This window comes from Anguilla rostrata, chromosome 1 (assembly GCF_018555375.3).
Source record: "Anguilla rostrata isolate EN2019 chromosome 1, ASM1855537v3, whole genome shotgun sequence".
NCBI lineage: Eukaryota > Metazoa > Chordata > Actinopteri > Anguilliformes > Anguillidae > Anguilla > Anguilla rostrata.
Window position 1 is genome coordinate 26,971,987 of NC_057933.1, and position 23,389 is coordinate 26,995,375.

The 23,389-nt window shown below is 49.0% G+C and overlaps 1 protein-coding gene across 7 annotated transcripts in view; it reads right to left on the reverse strand.

Annotated features, from left to right (window-relative positions):
- The window catches only part of LOC135253403 (alpha-(1,6)-fucosyltransferase), a 77,896-nt gene that overhangs the window by 15,137 nt on the left and 39,370 nt on the right, over nt 1-23,389 (reverse strand). For 3 of the 7 annotated variants that reach the window (XM_064332689.1, XM_064332672.1, XM_064332680.1), the window contains exons 3-5: nt 10,832-11,417; nt 1,238-1,356; nt 60-225 (exon numbers count right to left, since the gene is read on the reverse strand). In XM_064332689.1, the coding sequence (XP_064188759.1) occupies nt 60-225; nt 1,238-1,356; nt 10,832-11,034 (488 nt within the window). In that variant the 5' untranslated portion in view covers nt 11,035-11,417. The other 4 variants (XM_064332704.1, XM_064332695.1, XM_064332712.1 and 1 more) reach the window with 4 other exon arrangements.

Genomic DNA, 23,389 nt, shown 5'->3' on the forward strand with positions numbered 1-23,389 from the left:
ACTGGGGCGTTCCTGCCTCCCACAGCCCAAAATTCCCCCCGGAGTGCCCGCGGTCTGACCTCTGCTGGTGTCCCAGGTCCTGCAGCAGGGTGTCGATGTGCTTCTGCAGGTCGCCCGTCTCCACCTGGCCCAGCTTCTTGATCTCGCTGCGCACAAAGTACCACAGCTCCTTCACGCCATTCTCAATCTTCCTCCGGAGGACTTCCTGGTTCTTCCCGGGACCTGCTGGCGAGGAAGGAGGCGACGGGACAGGAAGTGATGCGTTGGTGTGGGGGGGGGGGGGGGTGGGACAGGAAGTGACATGCAGGAAGAGAAGGAGGAAGGACTGGCAGGTCTTCCGTCGCGCACGCGCAACGTATGGCGACCTGATTTGCAGCTCCGCCCCCAACGTCTGAACGCCGGCACTGATTTTAGGTTTAATAAAGCGAGACAGATGGCGGCACATCCATTTATTGGAATAAAACTGGAGCTGAGCGGCTCGGCGTGTTTACACGGCTAATTTTACATCTGGTCCAGGCCGAGGAAGTGCCTGCGTCGCAGTCTGTTTTGACCCCCGTTTTAATTACCCAGAACGAGTTCTAGAAGGTTCCGCTGCTTGTCTTTGGCTACGTTAACTCTGGCTGCTCTGCTTAGCCGCACCCCCTTTTGAACATGCCAGCAAATCAGAAAATTGCACCCAAGAGAATTGCAGAGCAAGGCCGCCAAATTAAGAATACGCGTATATCTGGTGAGTCGATAGAGCATCTGCGCTTACATGTTCGGCTACAGATGCAGAGAGCGGGGAGCTGAGCATGTGCACAGATAGTGCTGCAATGCACCACGGTGGCCTCTAGGGGGTGCACCTGCACACACCGCAGAATCCAGGCTGAAGCCTGACCCCGTTATCCTGTCTGTGACCTACAGTACGTTTGGCTGGCGAACCTGTCTGCTCAACTTGCAGTGGTGCCCCGCGAACAACAAAGAGGGCATTGTGTACGGGGGAAATGACCCAGAAAGAGGGAGTTTTGCAGGTGTGTGTGCGCGCGAGTGTCTCAGAAACACAATGGTACACAATGGAAGATAGTGGGACAAATAGCACACCGAAACACAAACTAAAACACACTTACACACATGCATATGAAGACACAACACACACACACGCACACGCACACGCACGCAGGCAGGCACACACACACACACACACACACACACACACATGCTATGACACACGGGGAAGGGGGAGGAGGGGCTCCCTCACCGTCTCCAGGCTGTCTCTGGAAGCTGCTGATCTGCTCCTTGGCCTGGATCAGCTGCTCCTCCAGGCTGTGGAGTCTGCCGGCCGCCCCGGGGTCCGCCTCCACCTGGCCCTCGGGTACCCTGCGGGACGAGCCGCGCGTGAGCGAGCCTTCGCCATGGCAACGACGGAGCGGCCCGCCTGCGTGCGTACGCTTCCCTGCGCAAATCTGTATGTATGTATGTACGTACTTGAAGCAAGAGTGCCTGTTCGCTTCTGAGTGTGTGTGTGTGTGTGTGTGTGTGTGTGTGTGTGTGTAAGCGAGAGTGTGTGTGTGTGTGCGCGCGCGTCTGGTCTGGCAGGTGAGCAACGCCTGTCAGATTTCCCGGGAGGGCCAGGCCGCCCCCCCCCCCCCCCCCCCCCCCACCCCCACCCCCCGAACTCCCAGGGCCTATTTGGTGCAATAATCAGTCACCACGGCGACCGCCAGCAATTCATTCGGTGGCGGCGGCTATTCATCGCGCCCCGACAACATCCCGCATCCAGCTGAGTGAGATCAGCCCTCCCCCTGCCCCCCCACCCCCCGAAAATGCTCCCAGGTTATATAACCATCAAACACACATAACCCCCCCTCCCCACAACACCACCAAAAAAAAAAAATCATCTTTCTCCAAAAGCCCTTGACTTCCTCTGATGACCTACAGGGACTTCACCAAGCAGAGGTGGATTGGGGAGCTGCTGTATAAGAAGAGCTGGCTGAATAGGGCTCCCTGTGCCATTACATTACATTACATTACAGGCATTTAGCAGACGCTCTTATCCAGAGCGACTTACACAACTTTTTACATAGCATTTTACATTGTATCCATTTATACAGCTGGATATATACTGAGCATGAGTTAAGTACCTTGCTCAAGGGTACAACGGCAGTGTCCTACCCGGGAATCGAACCTGCGACCTTTCGGTTACAAGCCCAGTTCCTTACCCACTGTGCTACACTCCGTCCGGGTGCGGGTGCCGGGTGCGGAGGTGAAACCGTAGCGGTGCTAAAGGAGTAACCGCGCCGGCCTACCCCCATAAAAAACTCACATCTCCGCTAATCTCTCATAATGGTGCCGGGGGAGCTCTGAAAAATATGGAAAGCCGCGTATCCCGCAGCAGTCTTTCATCTCTGAACACGCTCGGATGTTCGGTTCGTTCTTCCAGGAACGGGCAGTCAACCATCTGTGAACGGCGGAGACCACGGCCTAGATTCCAGCAGCCTTTTAAAGACGTTGCTCAGACGACCACGACGCACGCGACCGCACGCACGCAAGCGTGGCACGCACGAACACGGAAGCATATGGAAACGCACGTTAACATACATACGCAAATGCACACACGTACACGGACATGCACACACTCACACCTACAGGAAAACACAACAAATACATACTTCTCAAACGCATGTGCAAAAGCACATACAGACAGATACACAGAAACATGCACATCTGCTGTCACAAACAGACATACACACAAACACACACACACACACGCAGACACACGCACACACACTTCACAATGTCTTGAGCAAAAAACGAAGAGCAAAATCTAGGTTAAGCATCTACTGCGATCGCAGAGATGAACCCGGTTCCAGGAGAGGAACAAAAGTTCCCTCGCCGGCTGAATGGCGGGAGCTCTCTTTCGCTCGTCGACATCGCCCCTATCTGCTGTCACGGCGCCCAGCTGGGAGAGATCCATAGCCGCCGGGGACGGACACGCCCAGCCTCTCTCCGTGACAATAATAACATCACGCGCGTGGCGTGAACACCCTTACAGTGAATGAGAAACAAGATAGTCGTGTTTCTCACCAAAGATGTACAAGCGCGAGCCCCTTAACGCCTCTGCCCCACATAGGCAGACGTTGAGCCTGCACGTCCAGTCTTACAGTACACCTTGTCTAACCGTATCACCTCTTATGCTTAGGCTTTCTTCTCACGCCATTTAGGGGCGGTATGTAAAGACTGTAAGGCCCCTCTCTGCTCATATTTTGTGTTCATTTCCTTACTGTTCCTTCTGTGCATGAGGGGCGTTTACAATGACATCACTTCCTGCCACTGCCGTCTCTCTTTTTGCCCTGTAAGCACGGCAGGGAGAGGAACACGGGAACGTGAGTGAAGCGAAATCACGTCCGACGTCTGCCCCAGAACAGCCGCACGCGACCGTCCGAGCCAGGATTCAGCTCGGGGGTGGGGGGGTGGTGATCCGGGAGTAGCCGTGCTGGCATCAGTGAGATGCTGAGCTCGGCATAGTTTCCCAGAGAAGGAGGAGGAGGAGGAGGAGGAGAAGGAGGAGAGAGAAGCCCAGCTGGGGAGGATGCAGCGCCCCGTGAAAAGAAGATGGAAATTGGGGGGGGAATGGCGCAACCTCGAGGGCCGGCCAAGTCGGCCGATCGGCAAGGCGGAGAACCGGCGAATCGCACGCAACGGCGGCCGCCTCCCACTGGCCCGCTCGACCAAAACCGGGTAGCTAGGTGCGCGAACCGCATTACGCGTCTCATTACTGCGATTTAACTATAAACCGACCCGGGGGTGTGGGTGAGGGAAGGTGCAGAAGTTTAACCAGCTCTCAGCTTCACCAGGTTTAGGCTAACGGGCTAAATCCTGAATTGCCCACCATTTTCTTATTTTATTAAAAACGACTGTTCTTCTTTCTCTCTCTCTCCACCGCCGGCGCCCGTGAAGCGCTAGCGAAGTAGCCGCGCAGTCCTAGCAGGGGAGCGAGCGCTCACCGGAGGAGAGGCTAATCTTTCGCTGAGCACAACTGGCGGCGTAGCCTAGCACGCCGGGGGCTAACTCTGTGTTCGTTCATTGTCCGTGCCTCGCCGAGTATAGCAGGGGTTGTTCCCCCCCCTCCAGCTGGGAGAGCTTTCGCTTCACGCTGACCGCCGGGACGCGCCGAGGCCGCGCGCGCCGCGACGTCACGCGCCCCGCGAGCGGCGAACAGATGGCCGAAACGCGCTCTGAAAAGAAGCCAGGCTGCGCACACACACACGCAGAATTAGCCGCTTCGCACTTATCGCGCCGTTGTTCGTCTCCAGATCAGCGTATTATTTTTAGACAAACGCTATCTAAATTTAGCAGCTGTATCCGTTCGAAAAAGAACACTTCGCTCACGGAAAGTAGTAAGACAACAGGTGTAGCTAATTAGCCGTCTCCGGTTGGTACGGTTGGTAGCTTGTAGTGGCTTGAAAAAAAAAAAAAAAAAAAAAAAACTGGGCCTGGCACCGTGTTCAGATTCTGGGTTCAGCGGGCACAGCTGTGCTGGAAAGACGGCGCGAAACATCTCGGACCGGCGCTGATGACCCTCGGATTGGTCGCTTCTCGCCGCGCATCAGCGACCGCGACTGGTCGACCGGACGCATCCAGCCTGCCCGCGCACGGTGCTCCGCACTTAGCTTCCTCCTCGAAACGCAATCGCTGCACAGCTGGGCTGGTGGACCGCGGAGTGAAAAGAAGCCCGTCTGCTTACGGATTATACACAATGGGCGACTGACTATGCAACAATGAGGCAAACTCACAAACGCTGAATATTACAAACATCACGGACTCCACTGCCAATGAAACGGGATGAAATTTCAGACGTCTTGTCTGAGACACGAATAAGGGATTTGACATTACATTAACATTTAGCAGACGCTCTTATCCAGAGCGACTTGCGCAACTTTTTCTTTTTTTTTTTTAACCATGGTTTTGTTGTTGTCTACAAGAAACACTGCAGAATATATCATTACAGGATGTAAAATGCATATGATTTGTGAATTTGTTCAGACAATTCCAAAAAAGCACTTTAAAGTAACAAACGCAACTTTGCACTGCATACCATTATGTATACCATGATACAGCATATTTTATTTGTATATGGTTTTTTGAGCTATGAAAGACTGGCAACCTGACCAGGGTGTATTCCTGCCTCATGCCCAATGCATGCTGGGATAGGCTCTAGCGCCCCCGGTGACCCTGACGAGGAATAAGCAGGTATACATAACGGACGGACGGATGGGTTCATAGAATCTCAGAAATTACTCTTTAATTCCCACTTATTTTAAAGGCACCAAGCCAATGAGTCAACCAAGTTTAATCATCGCAGCCAAACCCACATACATGTTTTGCAATAACTCAAACCGCCCACCAAAGTTTACATAAACAAAAAAATTTGCTTTCAAAACACGAAGAGCGGTCCGACCGTCACACAAAAACCGCACCTTATTTCGGGAGCGGGAATTCAGATCAACGGTGTCGCCGACTCCGCCCTGAAAGCTCCAGAGCGCACCCCCCCCCCCTATTGTCGGAGGTCCCGCGGACAACAATGGCGGTAAAGGAATGCTCCGGGTCGCGGCGGGGAGGAGGAGGAGGAGGCCCGCCTGCGTCGTGTTTCCCTTTTGTCCCGTCCCTGAAAAGGGGAGGCCTGGAAAGCCGAGACGGTCACACGCCCGCCAAACGGACGGGCCTCTTTCTCCGCCGAGGTTTTCGATTCGCGGCGCGGTACCTGTCGCCGCCGCCGCCGCCGCGTAGCCGTTTATCGACCGTTTTCGCTCGCGCCACCGTTTCCGTTCCAAAAAAAAAAACACGCTCGGCTCTCGCCGAACGAGGAGCCCGGTTAATGCGTCCTAATGATTAACGAGCCGTGTGACGTCGTACGCCGCCCGGCGCGCGGGCGAATGCTGAGCAGGGGCTCCGGCCTAACACCCGAGCCCGAGGAGCGCTAGCGGAGAGAGCTCCTCGCGTATTTGAATATTTTCACAAAGCCCCGCGCGCCTCATTGTTTAAGAAACTTCAGCTCCTTCGACTCCGGGGGGGAGTTTAGGGGGGAGATTTAAGTGTGTGTGTGTACATTAATATATGAATGAGCTGGAGCGGGTTTCAGCCTTCGGGCTTTTCTGAAGCGCGGCGTCTCGGGGGCCCGATCGGGTCGCACCCGGCGCTCCGGCACCGCGCCGCTAATGCGCCAAGAAGCCGCCGCGTTTTTTTACCCCCCTCCGCCACGCGGCTCGGCGCGGACTCAGCGAAACGGAGACGAGCGCCCGCCGTCGCGGCGGCGGCAGGAGAAGAAGAAAGATCGACCTCGACCGTAAATTAAAACCGGATTCCTGCCCCGCGCAAACCCCCCCAACCCCCCCCGTCCCCCCTCCCTCGCCTAGGTCCGGCCTAGCTTCGCCGCCACGTCCTGGATGCCCCAGGTGCGGCACATTTCCCCAGAGCCGCTGGACGGCGGCCACCGGAACAGCTGTGGGTTCACAGCCCTGCTTGTGAAATCTCGCGCGCTAAATCAGGGGATTTCGCAGGGGAGCCGAAGGACGGGGGAAGGGAGGAGGCGGATGCGCACACAACACCTCTCAGACGACTTCGAGAACGGCGGCTACTCGTCCGATGCTACTGCGCAACGCACCACAGGAACCCTATTTTATTATTATTACTACTACTACTATTATTATTATTATTATTATAATCATTATTATTCGGCAAAACTCGTACAATGGTACAGGGTTATGGAAAGTCAATAAAATTCAGGGCTGCTTCCCATATGTAGTTTTGCTGCCAAATAAAGGTATCTGCCAAATCAGCAGGGTCAATCCCACCAATACGGAGTATCACGATAGTGCTTGATGAACATGAAAAATGCACAGAAACACAACTGCTGCAATGAAAGTATCTGCCATTTTATCTAATGGCTTGTTGCTAAGGGACCGCAACAAGCCATTTCGAACGGTTTAATCATCGCAGGCTATCGCTGCCAGCAGCCATACTGCCACGTACCCTGCTCCTGCCAAACAGCTTAAGTTAAGCAGGTGTGGGCTTGGTTGGTGTACTTGGATGGGAGACATCCAGAGAAAATTAAGTTGCTGCTGGAAGCGGCGTCGGTGGACCTGTAGGTGACAATCTTCCCTCCGGTTAAATAAAGCCCAATCCCCCAGTGCAGGGGGGACACTGTGCAGTAGGAGACAGTGTCTTTTGGATGAGACGTTAAACGGATGAGGCCCAGACTCGGCGTGCTCATTAAAGATCCCACAGCACTTCACGCCAAGTTTAGGGGGGGGGTTCCCCCGATCTAAATTCACACCCTGGCTCTCTCAACCTGCCACCTAATCATCGCCCGGTTTAATTGACTAAAAAGCCTCGTTCTCTCTCCGTCCCCACCTCGGCTGATGAGCGGTGATAGTTCTGGCGCAAAATGGCTGCCGTGCATCACCCAGGCGGTGGCAACGCATTGGTGGCGGCTGTGGAGAGCTTCCCCCTCATCACTTTCGAGTGTGAGCTAAAACACAATATTAATGCAATAACAATAATAATATTATATATTAATATTAATATTACTACACACACACACACACAAATTCATTGTTTTAATGGGGCCAAGCCTCCTTTGTCAAAGTACTGAGGTGGTGGGTATTAAGGCCGGTTTCACTAAAGAAAAAAAAAAATTAGGGAATAGATCATTTGAAATTCCGGTAGTAATATGTACAGGTACAATGGCGATATGACAGGTAAGAAATCAGGACCGTTTTCCCGCCGTTATCATGAATAATAAAAGAAAGGAAAATGGCCGCACATTCATTGCGATAAGAACACAATGCTCGCGCGCCACGGAGATACTGCTCATTAGCAGCGGCTGACAAAAGGTGCTGAAATGACATTTTTATCGCCGCGAATGCATTAGGGATTCTTTTCCGCGTTTGCGGGCATCGTTCATTTCGGTAGCCTATACCGTCGGCGCAGAGGAAGCCGCTTCGTAAAGAGGGCGATCTTAATCATTTAAAAGTAGAAACGTCCTCGGCGCGTACGCCGTCTTATAAAAATAAGAGACGGAAACAGACCCGCTCCCGCGATCGAATTTGGGGCAAACGCTCGACCGTTCTCAGCAAATTACGTAGCGTTTCCTTTAAGATTTACGCGCCCAAAATCGTTAAAACGCTTCCGTTAAAACGGATTAAAAAAGAGGGTTAATGATTTTACATCGGCGCTGAAATGATTCATTCAACACTGATGCCTCTCACCACCGACCTTAGTGTGGCCGTGTGGCTGAAGAGCTTGTAACATGTAACAGGAGGTCAAAAGTTCAAAATTTCAGGCAGGGGCACTTCCCATTGGCTCCTTGGAACAAGGAAGTCAACCTGATTCTCTTCTGAAAACATCCTGGCACAGATACACACGTAAAAACTGTAAGCTGTGCGATCCACTCTGGAAAAGAACGTCAACAATAAATAATCAAAGTGATGTCGACGAACCTCCGAGTGTGACTGCACATTTCTCGTCTAGCGCAGAGACAATAAATCTGCAGCTGTTTTCTGTTTATCATTCTTGTTTTTTTGGGCGGGGCTAGGTTAGAGGCTATCCTGCCTCTAATTAATGAATCGTTTCATTACATCCACACCTGCTTCGCAATAAACGTGTTTATTGAATACCAAACGGGCGCACATTTTGAAGGTTGAAATCGGTTCTGCTGGCAGCCAGCTGAGGTAGCTGTGACTCTGCAGTGTGGGGGGGGGAATGGGAGGGGAGGGGGTTGGGGGGGGGGGGGGGCAGGCAGTTCTTCTAGCCTCTGTGGGATTCTAATGGACACATAAAAGCCCTCTCTCCCCTGTTTGCTCAAGCGGATTGTGTGCCGCAGGGCCTGGTGTTGGTGTTCGGGGGTATGTGGGCAGCCTTGTGGTGAAGGTGACCCTTAACATCGCGGCTGTCGCAGAGTCTGATCCCCAACTTCCCGCTGTGAGACGGAGATGAGACCAGGACGACTGCGCCCTTGTTTCTGCTTATCTGGGAGCGTGCGTGTGTGTGCACCCGCGTGTGTGTGTGTGTGTACATGAGAGAGAGAGAGAGAGAGAGGGTGTGTGTGTGTGTACATGAGAGAGAGAGAGAGAGAGAGAGTGTATGTGTGTGTGATTGCGCGCGCATGAGAGAGAGAGAGAGGGTGTATGTGTGTGTTTGTATGTATGTGAGAGACAGAGAGTGTGCGTGTGAGAGAGAGAGAGTGTGTGTGTGTGTCAGAGAGTGTGCACATGCGTATGTGAAAGTGAGAGAGAGGGGGAGAGAGAGGGAGACTGTGTGTGACAATGAGTAAGTGTTGAGATTGAATGTGCATATGAGTTTGAGTATGTATGAGAGAGAGTACATCAATATCCTGTTCCTAAAATGACACGTTATCATACCTTTTAAAGGCAAAAGGTCAAAATTGTTATTCACCCTCTTCAATCCAAATGAGTACTTATTTAATGCTGCCACCCACCTTCAACTTCAAACTCAAGTTTTTCATCACGTGACAACCAATTCACACACATACACCTCTTTGTATAATTTCCTCCTCCATTCAATTTGCCATGTCACACACACACACACACTTGTTCTCCCTGTCTCTCTAATATACAGCACAAAAAGCTAGTAAGAGCTTTCATAATAACCAGAAAGTCAAAAGTAGCTGGTAAGCCATCCACAGTAATTACTTCCTCTTTGCCTGAAAAGCTGCATTTTTATTCATTATAAAAGGTAAAGGGGAGGATATCCACTTGTGCTATTAATTATTGACTTATTGAAACTTCAAAAGTGGGCATTTGTTTTTGCTCGTCTAAACTTAATTGTGGTGAAACACTACCCCTTTGAATCGAACACAAAGGACCATCTGCAGCCCTCACTCCAACACTGTGGCAATATCAAATACTGTATTGCCATCAAGCTAATTACAGCTGGTAGCACTGCACCATTTGTGTTCAATGCTCCCCACATCGCAGCTTGACCGCGGCTCCACTGAAGCAGCTAAAGATGCTTGCGGTGCATCCCCTCCTGCGTTTTAGGAAGGGTGCCCTAGCAACAGAGCCCATAGACAAATGGCAGCCCTTCGTTCCGTCGGCTCAACAGCGCCCCCACATTTGACGTTCGAATAATCAGCTCGCTGCATGGCTGGTTGTGAAACTGCAAGTCTGATCTTCATACTAAAGAGATGTGATGATAGTGTGTTATTGAGGAGCTATTCTAAAAGCAATGTCTTTAGTGTAAAACGGGTCTGTCAATAATGTAAAGTTCTTCTAGAATGAAGATAAATGAAAAATCTTAAAACTGGGTATACACATATTTTTAGCTATAGACACCAATCAAACCTGGGCTAAGTACGTATTTGTTTTGGATTCAAATACTTTTTTGTTCCCTAGTGATCTTGCCTGGTGTAATAGAGCCTGCCAATATGACCAGAAGGTGGGGTTTGCACTTTTTGAGAGTATTTAATTAGTTCCAATACACCAGACAAGATCAGTAAAGCGTGGAAAAAGATTTGAATCCAAAACAAATACATATTTGACCCAGGTCTGATACCAATACATCTTAATCATAACATCCTGTCTGGGTTCTTAAATTCTCCCCCTGAACACTGTCTATTACATCATTCACTCAATACAAATGTTGCAAGGGTAGGTACCCAGGAATTTTTGTTGTACGCAACCCATAGATTACTTCACATATTGCACAGCTGAATTAAAGGAAGTCAGGGTTTGACTGTAGCGGATGCTAAAGAAGGGGAGAGTGACGCTAATAGCTAATACCCCTCAGCTTACAGGGTGACGCTCGCTGCCCGCCCCCCGCGGCGCTGGGTTACCTGAGCGACTCGGCCATCCGCCGCAGGTCCTCGTTCTGCTGCTTGAGGCGCTCCAGCTTGGCCAGGATTTTGGAGAGCTCCCGGCTGGAGCGGTCGGGGTGCTCGCTGTCCCGCACCAGGTGACCCCCGATGTAGAAGAGCAGGGTGCCCCAGGCCAGCAGCACCAGCATGATCCACCTCCAGGAGCCCGTCCATGGGCGCATGTTTCTGTCCCCGGCGGGGGTGGGGCGGGGGAAAGGGGGAGGGGGAGTGGGGGGGTCGTCAGCGCGCTCCCTTCACAAAACCTCCAGGGCCATTGTAACCGCCATGGGGGGGGTGGGGTGGGGTGGGGGGAGCGGGCGGGAGGGCGTGGAGAAGTGACGGGCGACGGGCAGTTGGGGAAAACGTCTCTGTTTTCGTCTCCTGCCTCCCTTGGATTACTGCATTATGGCGTTTCCGGGGAGACGGCAGCTATTGTGATGTCATCGCCTTGCCCGGTCCTCTTCTGTAACTTCCCTTCCCGTCCGCTTGTGCGTCTCTGTGCCTGGCAGGGCTACAGCTCATGCCTACTTCCTGTAGCCATAGAACTTCCTGTTTCCACTCCTTCCTATTTAAGAGGAAAAAGAGGATCAGGAAATAAACACAGCAGCCATTGGAAAGGAGAAACTTGTGTATCTGTGCTTTATTATTAGAATTTTAAAAATATTTGAATTGGAAGAATTCCATCGTATGACTACATATTCATCATCGCTAAATATGGGTTATTCCTGCATCCAAAATGCTTACAAGGAAGCTGCACTGCATACTTATTAGGCTACTATTAATAAACCTCCAAGAGCAAAAGATGAGGCTCTGTGCTGCATTTTTGTTTAGGCAAAAAAGAATGACGGAAATGGATTCCCAAAGGACTCCATATCATACTCTCTTCAATCTCCTTTGACCTTAATGAGCACCTTTTTGTGCAGCCACCCACCTTCAGAGTCAAAGTTTTATGTGATAGCTGACTACCAGTTCACATACCTTTTCATACACTACAGCAATTATTTCCTCCATTCAGCTTGGTCTTTCTCTCTCTCAATTTCAACTGAATTCAAAATGCTTTATTGGCATGACATATATAAATAAATGTATTGCCAAAGCTTTACATAAACACACTGTTAAACATAAACACATTTACATAAACACATAACATTAAAATAATACTACATGCTTTTAACTTTAAAATTAACATAACCAAATAATATTCATTTAAGAAGAATAACAATAGAACCTTTACATACTTAATGATCGTTAGGGGGCAGAACTATCCCATAAGCGAAGGCTGGTAGCTACATATTTATGCAGCCAAATTTCGGCAGCACATTTCTTATCCCAGGGGGAACTGAATTTGTTGTGTTTCAGGAAAACACAGCAAATCTCCCACTCTGTCTTTAATGTACAACCGGAGAGCTAGCCACGTTCGTCGGAAAGCTAGCAAATTACTTCCTCGCCCGTTGGAATTGACAGCGACCATATTTTCAACAAATTATAAAAGTGGGGGGACATTCATTCTATCTCCACAGCGCAGGCCTTTGCCTGTTCGAGCCAAAGGTGACGTTTCCGAACGTACCGGCAGCATTCCGGCGAAAACAGACTCGTGCGCGAGCGCAAGTATGATTTAGCATGGAAAGCGAGAATACCCCTCTGGTGACACGACGCTGCGCCAGAGCAATGCCTTGTGACATTACCAGCCCTTCGCGAATAAGACCTGACACTCCAGTGCTAATTAGGTGATTAATTCAGATTAAGATACTGCAGTGTGTTGGTTGCTTAACAAGTGGCTTCAGAAAGACATTTATCGACCTCTTGGCGTTGGAAGATGGAACTACAGGTATAAAAAAGGAAGTCAGGAAAAAATTAATGGCCCTCTTTACGGGATATAGCAAAGCTAACGGCCCATTAGCCGATATTAGGATAGATCGTGTGCCCGGAGTGAAGCATGGTTGCTTTATTCAAAATTCCATTGACTTTGCATGTGGACGGTGAATGGATAAGAATTGGCCTCAACTGATAAATTAATCTGTGCCAAAAACATGTCCCAAGTGGGAAGGAAGTAGGACAGTGAGCAAAAAACAAACAAACAAAAACAAATTACAAAACAAAAAACAGCAAACAAACAGGGAAAAACATATAGTGAGGCAAGAGGGAAGGAGGTGGAGAGAGAAAGAGAGAGAAATGGAGAGAGAGAGACACTTAAATGCTCCATATCTGCAGTGAAATTGTGACTTTCTTATAGTCAGTGAGGCTGCTGTTCCTCTTGGGAGAGAAGAGGGAATATGTGATTGGCTGCACAGTATATTGCCACTTTCCACTACCCTAGAGACCTTAAGTAACACAAAATAAAATAAAAACCATTTACAGTCTGTGGCTATTTTCATGTTCATATCCTGAAGGTGTAGAATTCAATTTGGTTGTTTACTATTTATGCTATTACTGTAGTTCAGGTTTTTACTGGTTATTTCTTATTTGTTCATTATGTCAATATTCTTTATGCTTTAGTGGCGTAAGGGTATTTGTATCATGAATTGAGCTGAGAAGCCTAACCTACTGAATTGAACAGAGAAGGGAAAACAGCCACGAAGCAAGAGAAACAGAGAGAACAAATGATCTCTCAAAAAGTCTAGTAGGCGACACCCTCCAAGAGGTACGTTCAGTCACGCAATACAGTGCTTGACAACAAAAAAGAAAAGCACCCCACAAAAGGCTACCACTGTACCTCTGCTACCACTCTCGCCATAGTGGGGCCCTAGAGACCTTCCTAAAGGGTCACGTTTCACAATCTTTTCAAACATACAAAAGATAATAACGCGGATCTTGTGCGAGCTCGGGTTCGTCATGTATACGGAGCCGGTCTTTGGAAATTAAGTCTAAGGACCTGATTTCCCAAGAGACGCTCACTCAACTCATCAGTGCTCAAGTGGGGGAGCACACATGGGATTCATTATGGATTTTGCCAAGGGTGATTATACGGAGGTAGGAGATAATGTGGCATTGATTACGGATGTCCAGAGAGCATCCATCATTCACTGCAGAAACGAGGGGAGTATGCATCATTCATAACGGGAGCCGCGAGAATACACATGGCTCATATATTCCGGTGCGGAGACGGTATATGCGGTGCTTTATGGATTGTGGTTCTAGGTCAGATAAGGCGACCGGAGAACGAACCCAACAAATTATCCATGCCTCGACCTACGCCGGATGTCCGGCACTAAAAAGGACGACAGGCTGTCGGATTTTATGAGTTTGTCTTGCCGAACGGCACCTCCCGTGCACACAGGATGTATTGTAAAGCCACAAGGATGTACACGCAAGAATATTTATCAAATGCTTACACCATCACCGTGTTCCATCCACAAACAAAACCCTTCTCTCCTTACCTACGGTCCCCTGGATTGTGCTGCTGAATACATTCTAGTTATGTGGAATTTTCCAGAATCCATAGTAGTCAAAGAAAGAAAACGGTCTCCAGTTTGAAGTCAGAAGTCCTGCGGTTTTGTCTCATCTGCCGTTCTTATTGGTTTATCAAATAACATGTGACCAATAAGCCTGATGAGCCATTATGATGTATTTTTTCCCACGCGTGACACAACCACAGCCCTTATGTCTAATTGATGTAACGCTGTCAACAGCACGCACTTTAACCTATTCTACAGCCATGGCGTAAATGCCCCAAGTAGTTACCGGCACAAATCAAAACAGCTAATGTTGCTAGCACGAGCGACCACCAGCTGTGCCACAATCGATACAGGTAACCCGAAATGTGAAGTAAAACAGGCACTTAAGACAGGTCTAGAAAAGGAGGCCACATTGAAGATCTGCTCGCATTTCTTCACGCTTCCCTAGAGATGTTGAGACAGAACCAGTGGCTTAATGTACTAGCGTGGTTTGTTCTATAGCTGAAGGTGGTGAATTATAGATACATGTGAAGCAATTATAGCCCTCGCATCCCATTGCACTCTGGTCAAGGGGCCTTATAAATATATAATTTATGACGGATTTATAAATATTTATAGTGGGTGCGAAGGATCGCGTTGCACCCCGACACGGTTTCAGACAAACATCCAAAGTCCGAAACGAACCCTAATCGAGAATCCTTAATAGTCCCTGTCCATTCCGCACACTTAAAAACTAAAGGGCTCTTAATGTGCAAAAGTTTATAAGCAGTATAATCTTGTCAGAACTGAGGGGAGGGAAGGTAGTTATAAGATGGGACAGATGGGATACATGGCTCTCTGGAAAAAAACAAAACAAAAAACACCAAAATCATTTAGAGGACAATAAATCCCCCAGCCTTTGCACTCATCTGTTATTTATAAGAAATTCTGGCACTTACAGCATGAGACTGCAAATCTGGACTCAAGAACGAAGGAATCCACGCAAACAGTTTCGGATTCCTTTGAATTCTCTCCGCATTTTATATCCCGACACGTAATACTGCGCACGCAACGCAGAATGAAAGCAAGACGCCAGTAGCTGCTAGCTTCAATTCTTGTTCAGTGCCCGAGCAAACAATCAGATTTTTCCACCCTCTCGCATTACAGCATGGTCAGCTTATTACGATACCTAATTGATCTACCGTGAGGTTTAGTTTGGTGTCCAGTATGCGCATCGCATGTGAACGAACGTACCAATATAATGCTTGTCAAAAATGCATACAGCGTAAGGACACTAGCTTAAGGGGCACTCAGGCAAAAAAAAAAACTTGCTTTCTGTAATGCTATCAAGACAGCTGCCGGTGACAACAGGAAAAGACAAATTTTCCTGTGATGAGGTCGGCCTTCGAGGCTGAACTCAAGTAAAGTGATTAGACCAGCGGTAGGTAGTCTCGTAGATGAGCTGCATCTGCTCCAAGAATTCGCCTCCATGAGCAGCAGGTGCCAATGTGTGAATGCATAAACAAGTTATCGCTAAAAATAGGCTTTTATTAGGCTAAAAAAAATACAGCTATTAAAATCAGGTTAACACGAATAACAATATGAAAACTGACATCAAAAATGCTACTCTATCTGCTGAAAGATTTGCTGACTCCTACACTAAAACGTGTTTGCTTTCCATACTACTGGATTTGAATGTCACCTGACCGCAAACAGGAGGCTCACAGGCTGTGGTTTGCTAACTGTAGGATACGAAATAGCAGCTTGTGGTTTAAGCCCAGTTCCTTTCAGCGGCGGCATGAAATGCTGCCAGTGGCCTCAACGCTTGGAGGGGCAGGACAATCCCCCACGAGTAGTCAGTAACATAAAGTAACTAGGCCAGCCTAATTTAAGCGTCACCCTGCGAATGACAAATTGCCTTTGCCGTTTACGAAGTAATGTGTGATGAGGCGCAGAGAGGCACTAAACAGTCATCCTCAGCGTATGCCCAGTAAATCTTTCAATTCTGATCATGTCAGTTATAAATAAGGAGAAAAGGCTCGTCGGAAAAGGATTGTGCGCGTCAACATTTCTCCCTCATGGTATGTAGTAGTGCACTGCTCTTAGTAAACTCGGGAAGCAAAATCACTGTAAATACATCTCTGATTGGCCCTGTGGGACAGACAGGGGGTTTAAGCAGTTTCCTAATTCATTAGACTTGCTGGATCAGTTTTTAACTAATTAAATCCAGCAAATTGGCGTGAAACAGACACAATTAAATTGCGGTCCAGAACAAATCTAGTTCTGCTCGTTTCAAGACTCAAACTGAAAACCAACCTACTCCAGATAATATACTGTAATGCTTCAAAGAACTCTGGACAATTTACCTCGCTCCATTGTTTCAAAATGTCCGATTTACCTTCGGAACACTATGACAGCGGAGAGGCGATTTCGCGTTTCTGCTCCGGATGATCCTTAAAACAGGGGCCGCAGCTCTTGAGCGAATGCCGATTCCCAGCATGTGCGCGTATATGGCAATTACGACCATCTCCTCGAGAGAAGCGCTGAAGCGATGCCCACAATGCATGTTGCGTCTGGAGAGGCGCGTGTGCCACTACCCGTGATGATTCTGGTAAAAGCTCAGCGTGAGAAGGGGAGCTGAAGCGCTCTTCCATATGTGCAGCCGCTCACGGAGAAAGGCTTACGGCGGAAAAAAAATCTACCAAAGCGAACCGCTCAAGAAAAGCGCTCGAAAAGAAGATCAGACACGACGGATCACTGAAATTTAGTTACGTTCCAAAAACGTTTTTTTGTGTCTGTGTTATAGGGTGCAATTTTGAGATTGGAGAAATTAAGTTCAATTAAATATCACTGACAGGGACCTGTACGGTAAAATTAAATTGCTGTGAAAAATAAGTACAAAAATAACTTCACCTCCTTATTTTCCTTGAATGATTCCAGTTAATTTCCTAGAAATGGGTTCGCACTTCTGGGGTACAGTTTTAGCACTGTGCTTCTTTATTTTTAAATTCTGTCTATGTTAAGATGACCTGTTAGGGAAAATGAATTGGACCCAAACACTCAGAGCCAGTGTTCAATGGCATCAAGTGAGAACAGACTCAGTAGGTACGCAGCAAGCCTACTTGAACTGAAAGAGACCGTTTCCTTATACATTGCAGAAATGACTGGAGGTCACTGGGGCCTCCATGCAGATTTCAGTCTTCTTGAATCCATGGTCTTTGATCAAAGTGACACAAGGAGCAACTTCAATTAGCAAATGTTGTGGCTGAAAGCAAATTGGTCCAAATAAGTTCCTTGATGGAAAATGCTGACTTTAAAAGGATCCACACTGGCATAACTATATTGTGGGGGTGGGGGGCAGTGGGCAGTAGTAATAAAACTACACACTGAGGAGAATTAGGAGGCAAAGTTACTTTGTCTTACTTATTTTATACGAAAAATTAATTTTAGGATATACGTTCAACATTCCTTATCAGGGAAACTTAGTTGGACCGAATTTCATCAATGTTGTGCAGTGGTACGGACAGGGAAAGATGGGAGAGGGTCCATCTTTCACTGCTGATGGGAGGTATATTCTGTAACTAGTTTGTGGTGCACAGTCACACCAGCCGTGGGCTTCAGTTCCTGTCTGCATCTCTGTGAGTGCGTTGAGTAACGCTCAACACAGCCCTGGAGGTGCCCCTAAAATGGCAAAGCAGCGGACAACTTTTGACAGAGGTGCTGATGGGAACTGGACCCCTATAAACGCGAATGTCTGTGACTGAGTAACTGAGTGAGTGATGAAGTTACACCGCGCATGTCTGTGACTGAGTGACAAAGTTACACCATTGGTCGGCCGGTTCGGTCCAGCCATATACTAGGTTTTGACCTGGTCTCGTTAAAGTGTGCATGACATGCCCAGGACTCCACCTCCCATCAGCCCCTTTGCAAAAAAGCTCTGTGGTCCTCTCTGGATGTCACCCCGTGAGCCGGTTCCCCAGTACTCTCGAGTAGTCAGTCGCCTCTTTTCAGATTCTGCGAAGGCCACTCCTGCCTTGCACATTCGTTTGCTGGGACTAAAGGTAATTAGATTAAATTAGATTAGATTAATCCTATTAATTTGGCAACTTCAACAATAACACATTGGATTAACACCAGACTGCCGTTTAGAACAGCCAGGGGACTGACCTTATAGGCACGGCCAAGGCAATCGGAAATAATTGGCAAGAACCTTTTAGTAGTCACTTACTTTTACTCAGAAATTTACATCTCCTTGAACATGTGCAGTGGAGACCAAGTCCGAGGACACTACCAAGTCCCAGTAGTTTTCATTATCAAGGAATAATGCAATTATGACACACACATTACTGAGAACAGTTATAGACCAAAATTTTGACATAGTTCTGAAGTGCTTGTACGAAATGGGAAGCTATAGCATTATCTGGTTCGTCACCATAAGGCAAGCGTCTCTGTATTTACAGCCAGCCAATATACAAGGGTGTGAATAGAATAGTCACACCCTCCACTCCACTCAAATATTAACAAACGTCTCTACCACTCAATATCAGACCTGGGGTTGTTTCGGATTCAAATACTTTTCTGTGCTCCATTGATCTTGCCTGGTGTAACTGAGCCTGCCAATATGACCAGGAGGCTGGTTTTGCACTTTTTTGAGTTTTGCATTGGTTCCAATACACAAGACAAAGCGTAGAGAATTTGAATCCAAAACAAATACGTCACTGACCCAGGTCTGCTCAAAATACACATATCTGGGCTACTGACCACCAAAACCATCTATTAATTGAATTAATCGGTCATTCTAACTGTTAATGTCGCTACCGCTAGTACTCTTACATTATAAATACCTACCCGCTGATTTTGACTCTATAATAATCTATTTTTGAATAACAAATATAAATGGAGTATCATAATTGTATTAGCCCTTGATAAACGATGACAGTAATATGTTCTTGGTGGTAGTGTCCTCAGACTTTTGGTCCTCACTGTCAATGATTTGATCCAGCGAATCAGGGTACACAAGACTCATTACCGTTTAATTCACTTTCACTACCAGACACCATCCTCCGCCAAAATTTCCCAAAAGAGACGACGCGAGCAGAGACGGTCTGCGTTTCAGGCGAGGCGGCACGCAAACCCCGTGACCCTCGCCAACATATCGCAATTGAGGTATACGGATTTCACCAAACAAAATAAATTACCTGATTTTTTTCCAGCCCCTACAAGACAGCGATGCATGACACTCGGCTCTCAGTGCCTTTTAAGAGAAGCCATTCTGCTGGTGAAACTACTCTAACCCCTGGCGGCTTTCCACTTTTATAATCCTCAGCCTTCTCCTCGCTGCTGCTGGCGCTCGCTTTTTACCGTCGCGGCGCTCCCGCCGCGGACTTGTACCGACGCTCCCCCCCGTTTGCCTAGCGTTTACGCACGGAAATGCGTTTATTACGCCACTTTCGTTTTCATTTTTTATTATTATTATTTTTTTTTTTACACAATGATCTTCTCCGACGGTTGTCACGATAAATTTGCGGCGACGTTCATAAAACCTTATTGCACGTGCCGCGCTGCAAAATGGCCCGGGATGAGTGCGCCCGCTAAATAAATCGGCCGCGAACGCGGCGCGCAGTCAGGTGGAATACGAATTGCTCTCTGCCTCGCCGGCAGTCCGCCTCGGCCCTCTCTGAATTTCCTGCGGGGGGGGGGGGGCTCGGCGGAGAATCGAAACGAGTCAGGGAGAGCAAACAACGAGGGGGTGGGGGGTGGGGTGGGAGTCGGGGAGCTTCCTCGCCGCGCTACGCCCACCGCGATTCGCCGCCTCCGCTGCCGCGCCGTCCGCGGGGAACCTCCAGGATGCAGAATCTGCGCGGAGTTCACTCGCGCTCAGGATCGATCTGAATTTTTCATTCGCTGGCCGTGCGCTCCGGAGCGTCCTTGGGAGCCCATTACTGTGCCGCAGGGGCACGGAGTGGCCGAGGGATCGGGGGTGTAAATAAAAGGCTTGCAGGCCGGGGGGGGGGAGGCTTCAAGGTCGTGACACGGGAGATCCCCGCGAGCTATCGCACGCGAGCGCGGGCGTCGCCCGCCACCACGCGGTTTCCGCGACGCTAAAGCCCCCCCCCCGTCCCCGTCCCCGATTCCCTCCGCCGCCGAACCGGACGCAAACGCCCGCGGGAAGCTGCCCCCGGAACGTTCCGAAGGGTCGCGCCCCGGCCCGGACGTGGATCGCGGGGCCCTTGCCTGGTTTCGGGCAAGGTCGTCCCCGTGGAAAACAACCCGTGGACCACGGACTGTTCCGGACGCGTCCCCTCTGAGCCCAGGGGCCGGACAGGAGAGGCCTTTATGCAAATGAAGACTTAATTAGGACGGGTGAACTCACGATTAGCGACAGAAGAAAAAGCCTCGTGAAACTGGCCCGAAATTTGGCCCTGTCTGTATTCAGCGGCGGGGCGGCAGGATAGGCGCGCCCGCGCCTGTTTCGGCAGTCTGGTTGCGGTGTGTGTGCCGTCGCTGAAAATGGCCTTATAACAGGGGGCAAGGCCGGGATGGCTGTTGTCAGGAGAGACATAATGCCCGCCATAAAACACCCACTGGAAAACATGCTCTGATCTCAAGGTCAGCTCTCCTCATATAATCCAGGCACTTGAGTGTAACAGTGACACTTTTCAAGCCGGTGTCTGTTGAGTGTGTGTGTGTGTGTATGTATGTGCATGTGTGTGTATGTGCATGAGGGAGCATATGTGAATACATTGCATGTGCACGTGTGTGTGTGTATGAAGGAGTATGTGTGAATACAGTGTCTGTGAATACGCATGTGTGTGTGTGTGTGCATGTGCATGAAGGAGCATTTGTGAATACAGTGTATGTGAATACGCATGTGTGTGTGTGTGTGTGTGTGTGTGTGTGCGTGTGCATGTGCATGAAGGAGCATTTGTGAATACAGTGTGTGTGTGTGTGTGTGTGTGCGCAACAGGAAGGCGATGGGGGGTATGAATGGATGTGTGTTCACTGCACATATTTCGGTCTGTGGGATATTATAGGGGAACCCAATGATTCAAGACAGTGACTAATCCTTCAGTCATGTGTCAGTGACATTTCATCTCTTCCTGCAGTCACAATAAGTGTGTGTGTGTGTGTGTGTGTGATATTATGTGAGCATGCATGTGTGTCCATTTTAGTTTGTGTGCAAGTTTGAATTTTAGATTATGTGCATGTGCGAGTATAACTATGAGTGTGTATTTGTGTGTGAGAGAGATAGTGTGTGTGTGTGAGTGCGCCTGTATATGTGGATGTGTGTGTGTGGGCATTTGATGACTGCAGAATTACAATTGGGAGCAGTCCAGTCCAAAGTCCAGTGCAGAGAGAGGCAGTAACTGTAGGCCATGTAGATGATTAGTAAGGATATATTTAGCTATTGTCTGTTGCCTGAGTCAATCTTCATCCCGGCTGTTTCTCTTCACGTTCCTCCTACTGCTACTGCTGCTCACGAGACAAACTGACAGCTGACCTTTTGTAGGGCGTGGGTGAGAGCAGCATCTACGTATGTGTGTCTGTGTGTGTGCGTGCGTGTGTGTGTATGCCCGTGTGTGCATGTGTGTGTATGCGCGTGTCTGTCTGTGTGTGTGTGTGTGTGTGTGTATGCGCGTGTGTCTGTGTGTGTGCGGATGTGCATGTGTGTGTCTGTGTGTGTGTTCTGTTAGTGTATGCGAGTGTGAGGGTGTGTGTGTGTGTGTGTGTGTGTGTGTGTGTATGTGTGTGTGCGTACATCGGGAGGAATGAGAAATGGAGGGGGGAGGTCAGACACTGCACTGTCGAGTGTGAAATAAAATTCCCCTTGATCAGACAGTGGCGCTCCTTTAAGAAATCAAGGTGCCCTACCCTCCTCAACCCCGTGTTTAAGTACAGTAAAATGATCAGCTGAGATGAGGTATGACACAGACGTTTTGTAGACGACATAGGAGCACCCGGACAAACATCATTTAAAGACCCGGATCTGGGGTTTCCTACAAAAACGCGTGCCCTCGGGCATCCTGTTTTACAAGGCTTCCCTACGCTGGAGACGGCCCGCTGTGGAAACGAAGCAGAGACGCGGCCTCACTGTAGCTACAGGAGTCGGGCAGGACCGCGGCGTTCCCCCTAACTGCCCACGCTAACGAATGCTGCAGACGTTAGCCCCTCAAAGTGTCTGTAAATGGGAACGGCTGGCCCCGCGTGCACCACACCGCGCCACTGCGCTAGGCTAAGCTAGGTGGGAGAGAGGGGAGGATGGAGAGAGGAGGGTGGGGGAGAGAGGAGGGTGGGAGAGAGAGAGTGAGAGAGAGAGAGTGAGGAACAGCTACTGGTAATTCATTCCATAATGTAAGCTAAGCCCCAAAGCAGGGCTGGAACTTCCTCCTCTCTCAGGCCATTCTGCAAGGCTGACAGCTGCTGTCCTGTACTTCCTCCTTCCATCTCTTAAGACACACACTGACACACACACACAAATGCACACACACACGTATGTATGCGCACACACACGTATGCATGCGCACACACACACGCACACACACGTATACACACATGTATGCATGCGCACACACACACACGCACACACATATGCATGCGCACACACACGTATGCATGCACACACACACAAAGGCACACACACGCATGCATGCGCACACACACACACGCACACACGTATGCATGCACACACACACACGTACGCACACACACTTGCACACACACATACACGCACACACACACAGTGTTCAAAGCACACTTTCTCAAATAAAACCCAAAAGGGATCACATTTCTCACACAAACATGCGGGCTGGCCCAAAATGAACCCCACCCCACCAGCATGCCACCTGCACCCGCATCCTCCGCTGATCTCCGACTAGCATCGGCAGCCACAATAAGGCCTGTGGAGTGCATGTTCTAACACAGAGCTCCAAATGGCTGTCTTTACTCCGACAACGGCAGTTAGGTCATACAGTATGTACGTCATACAGTATGTCTTGTGTTAACATCAGCCTGCCCAGGGACAACGGATGGAAATTAGCGATCTAGCTAAATCTGGCACATTTACATCACATAATAGTGATGCTGATCAATGTGAATTGTCCCTGTCAAATAAATAAATAAATAAATAAAATACGTATGAGTGGGAGATCAGTGGTCTTAACCT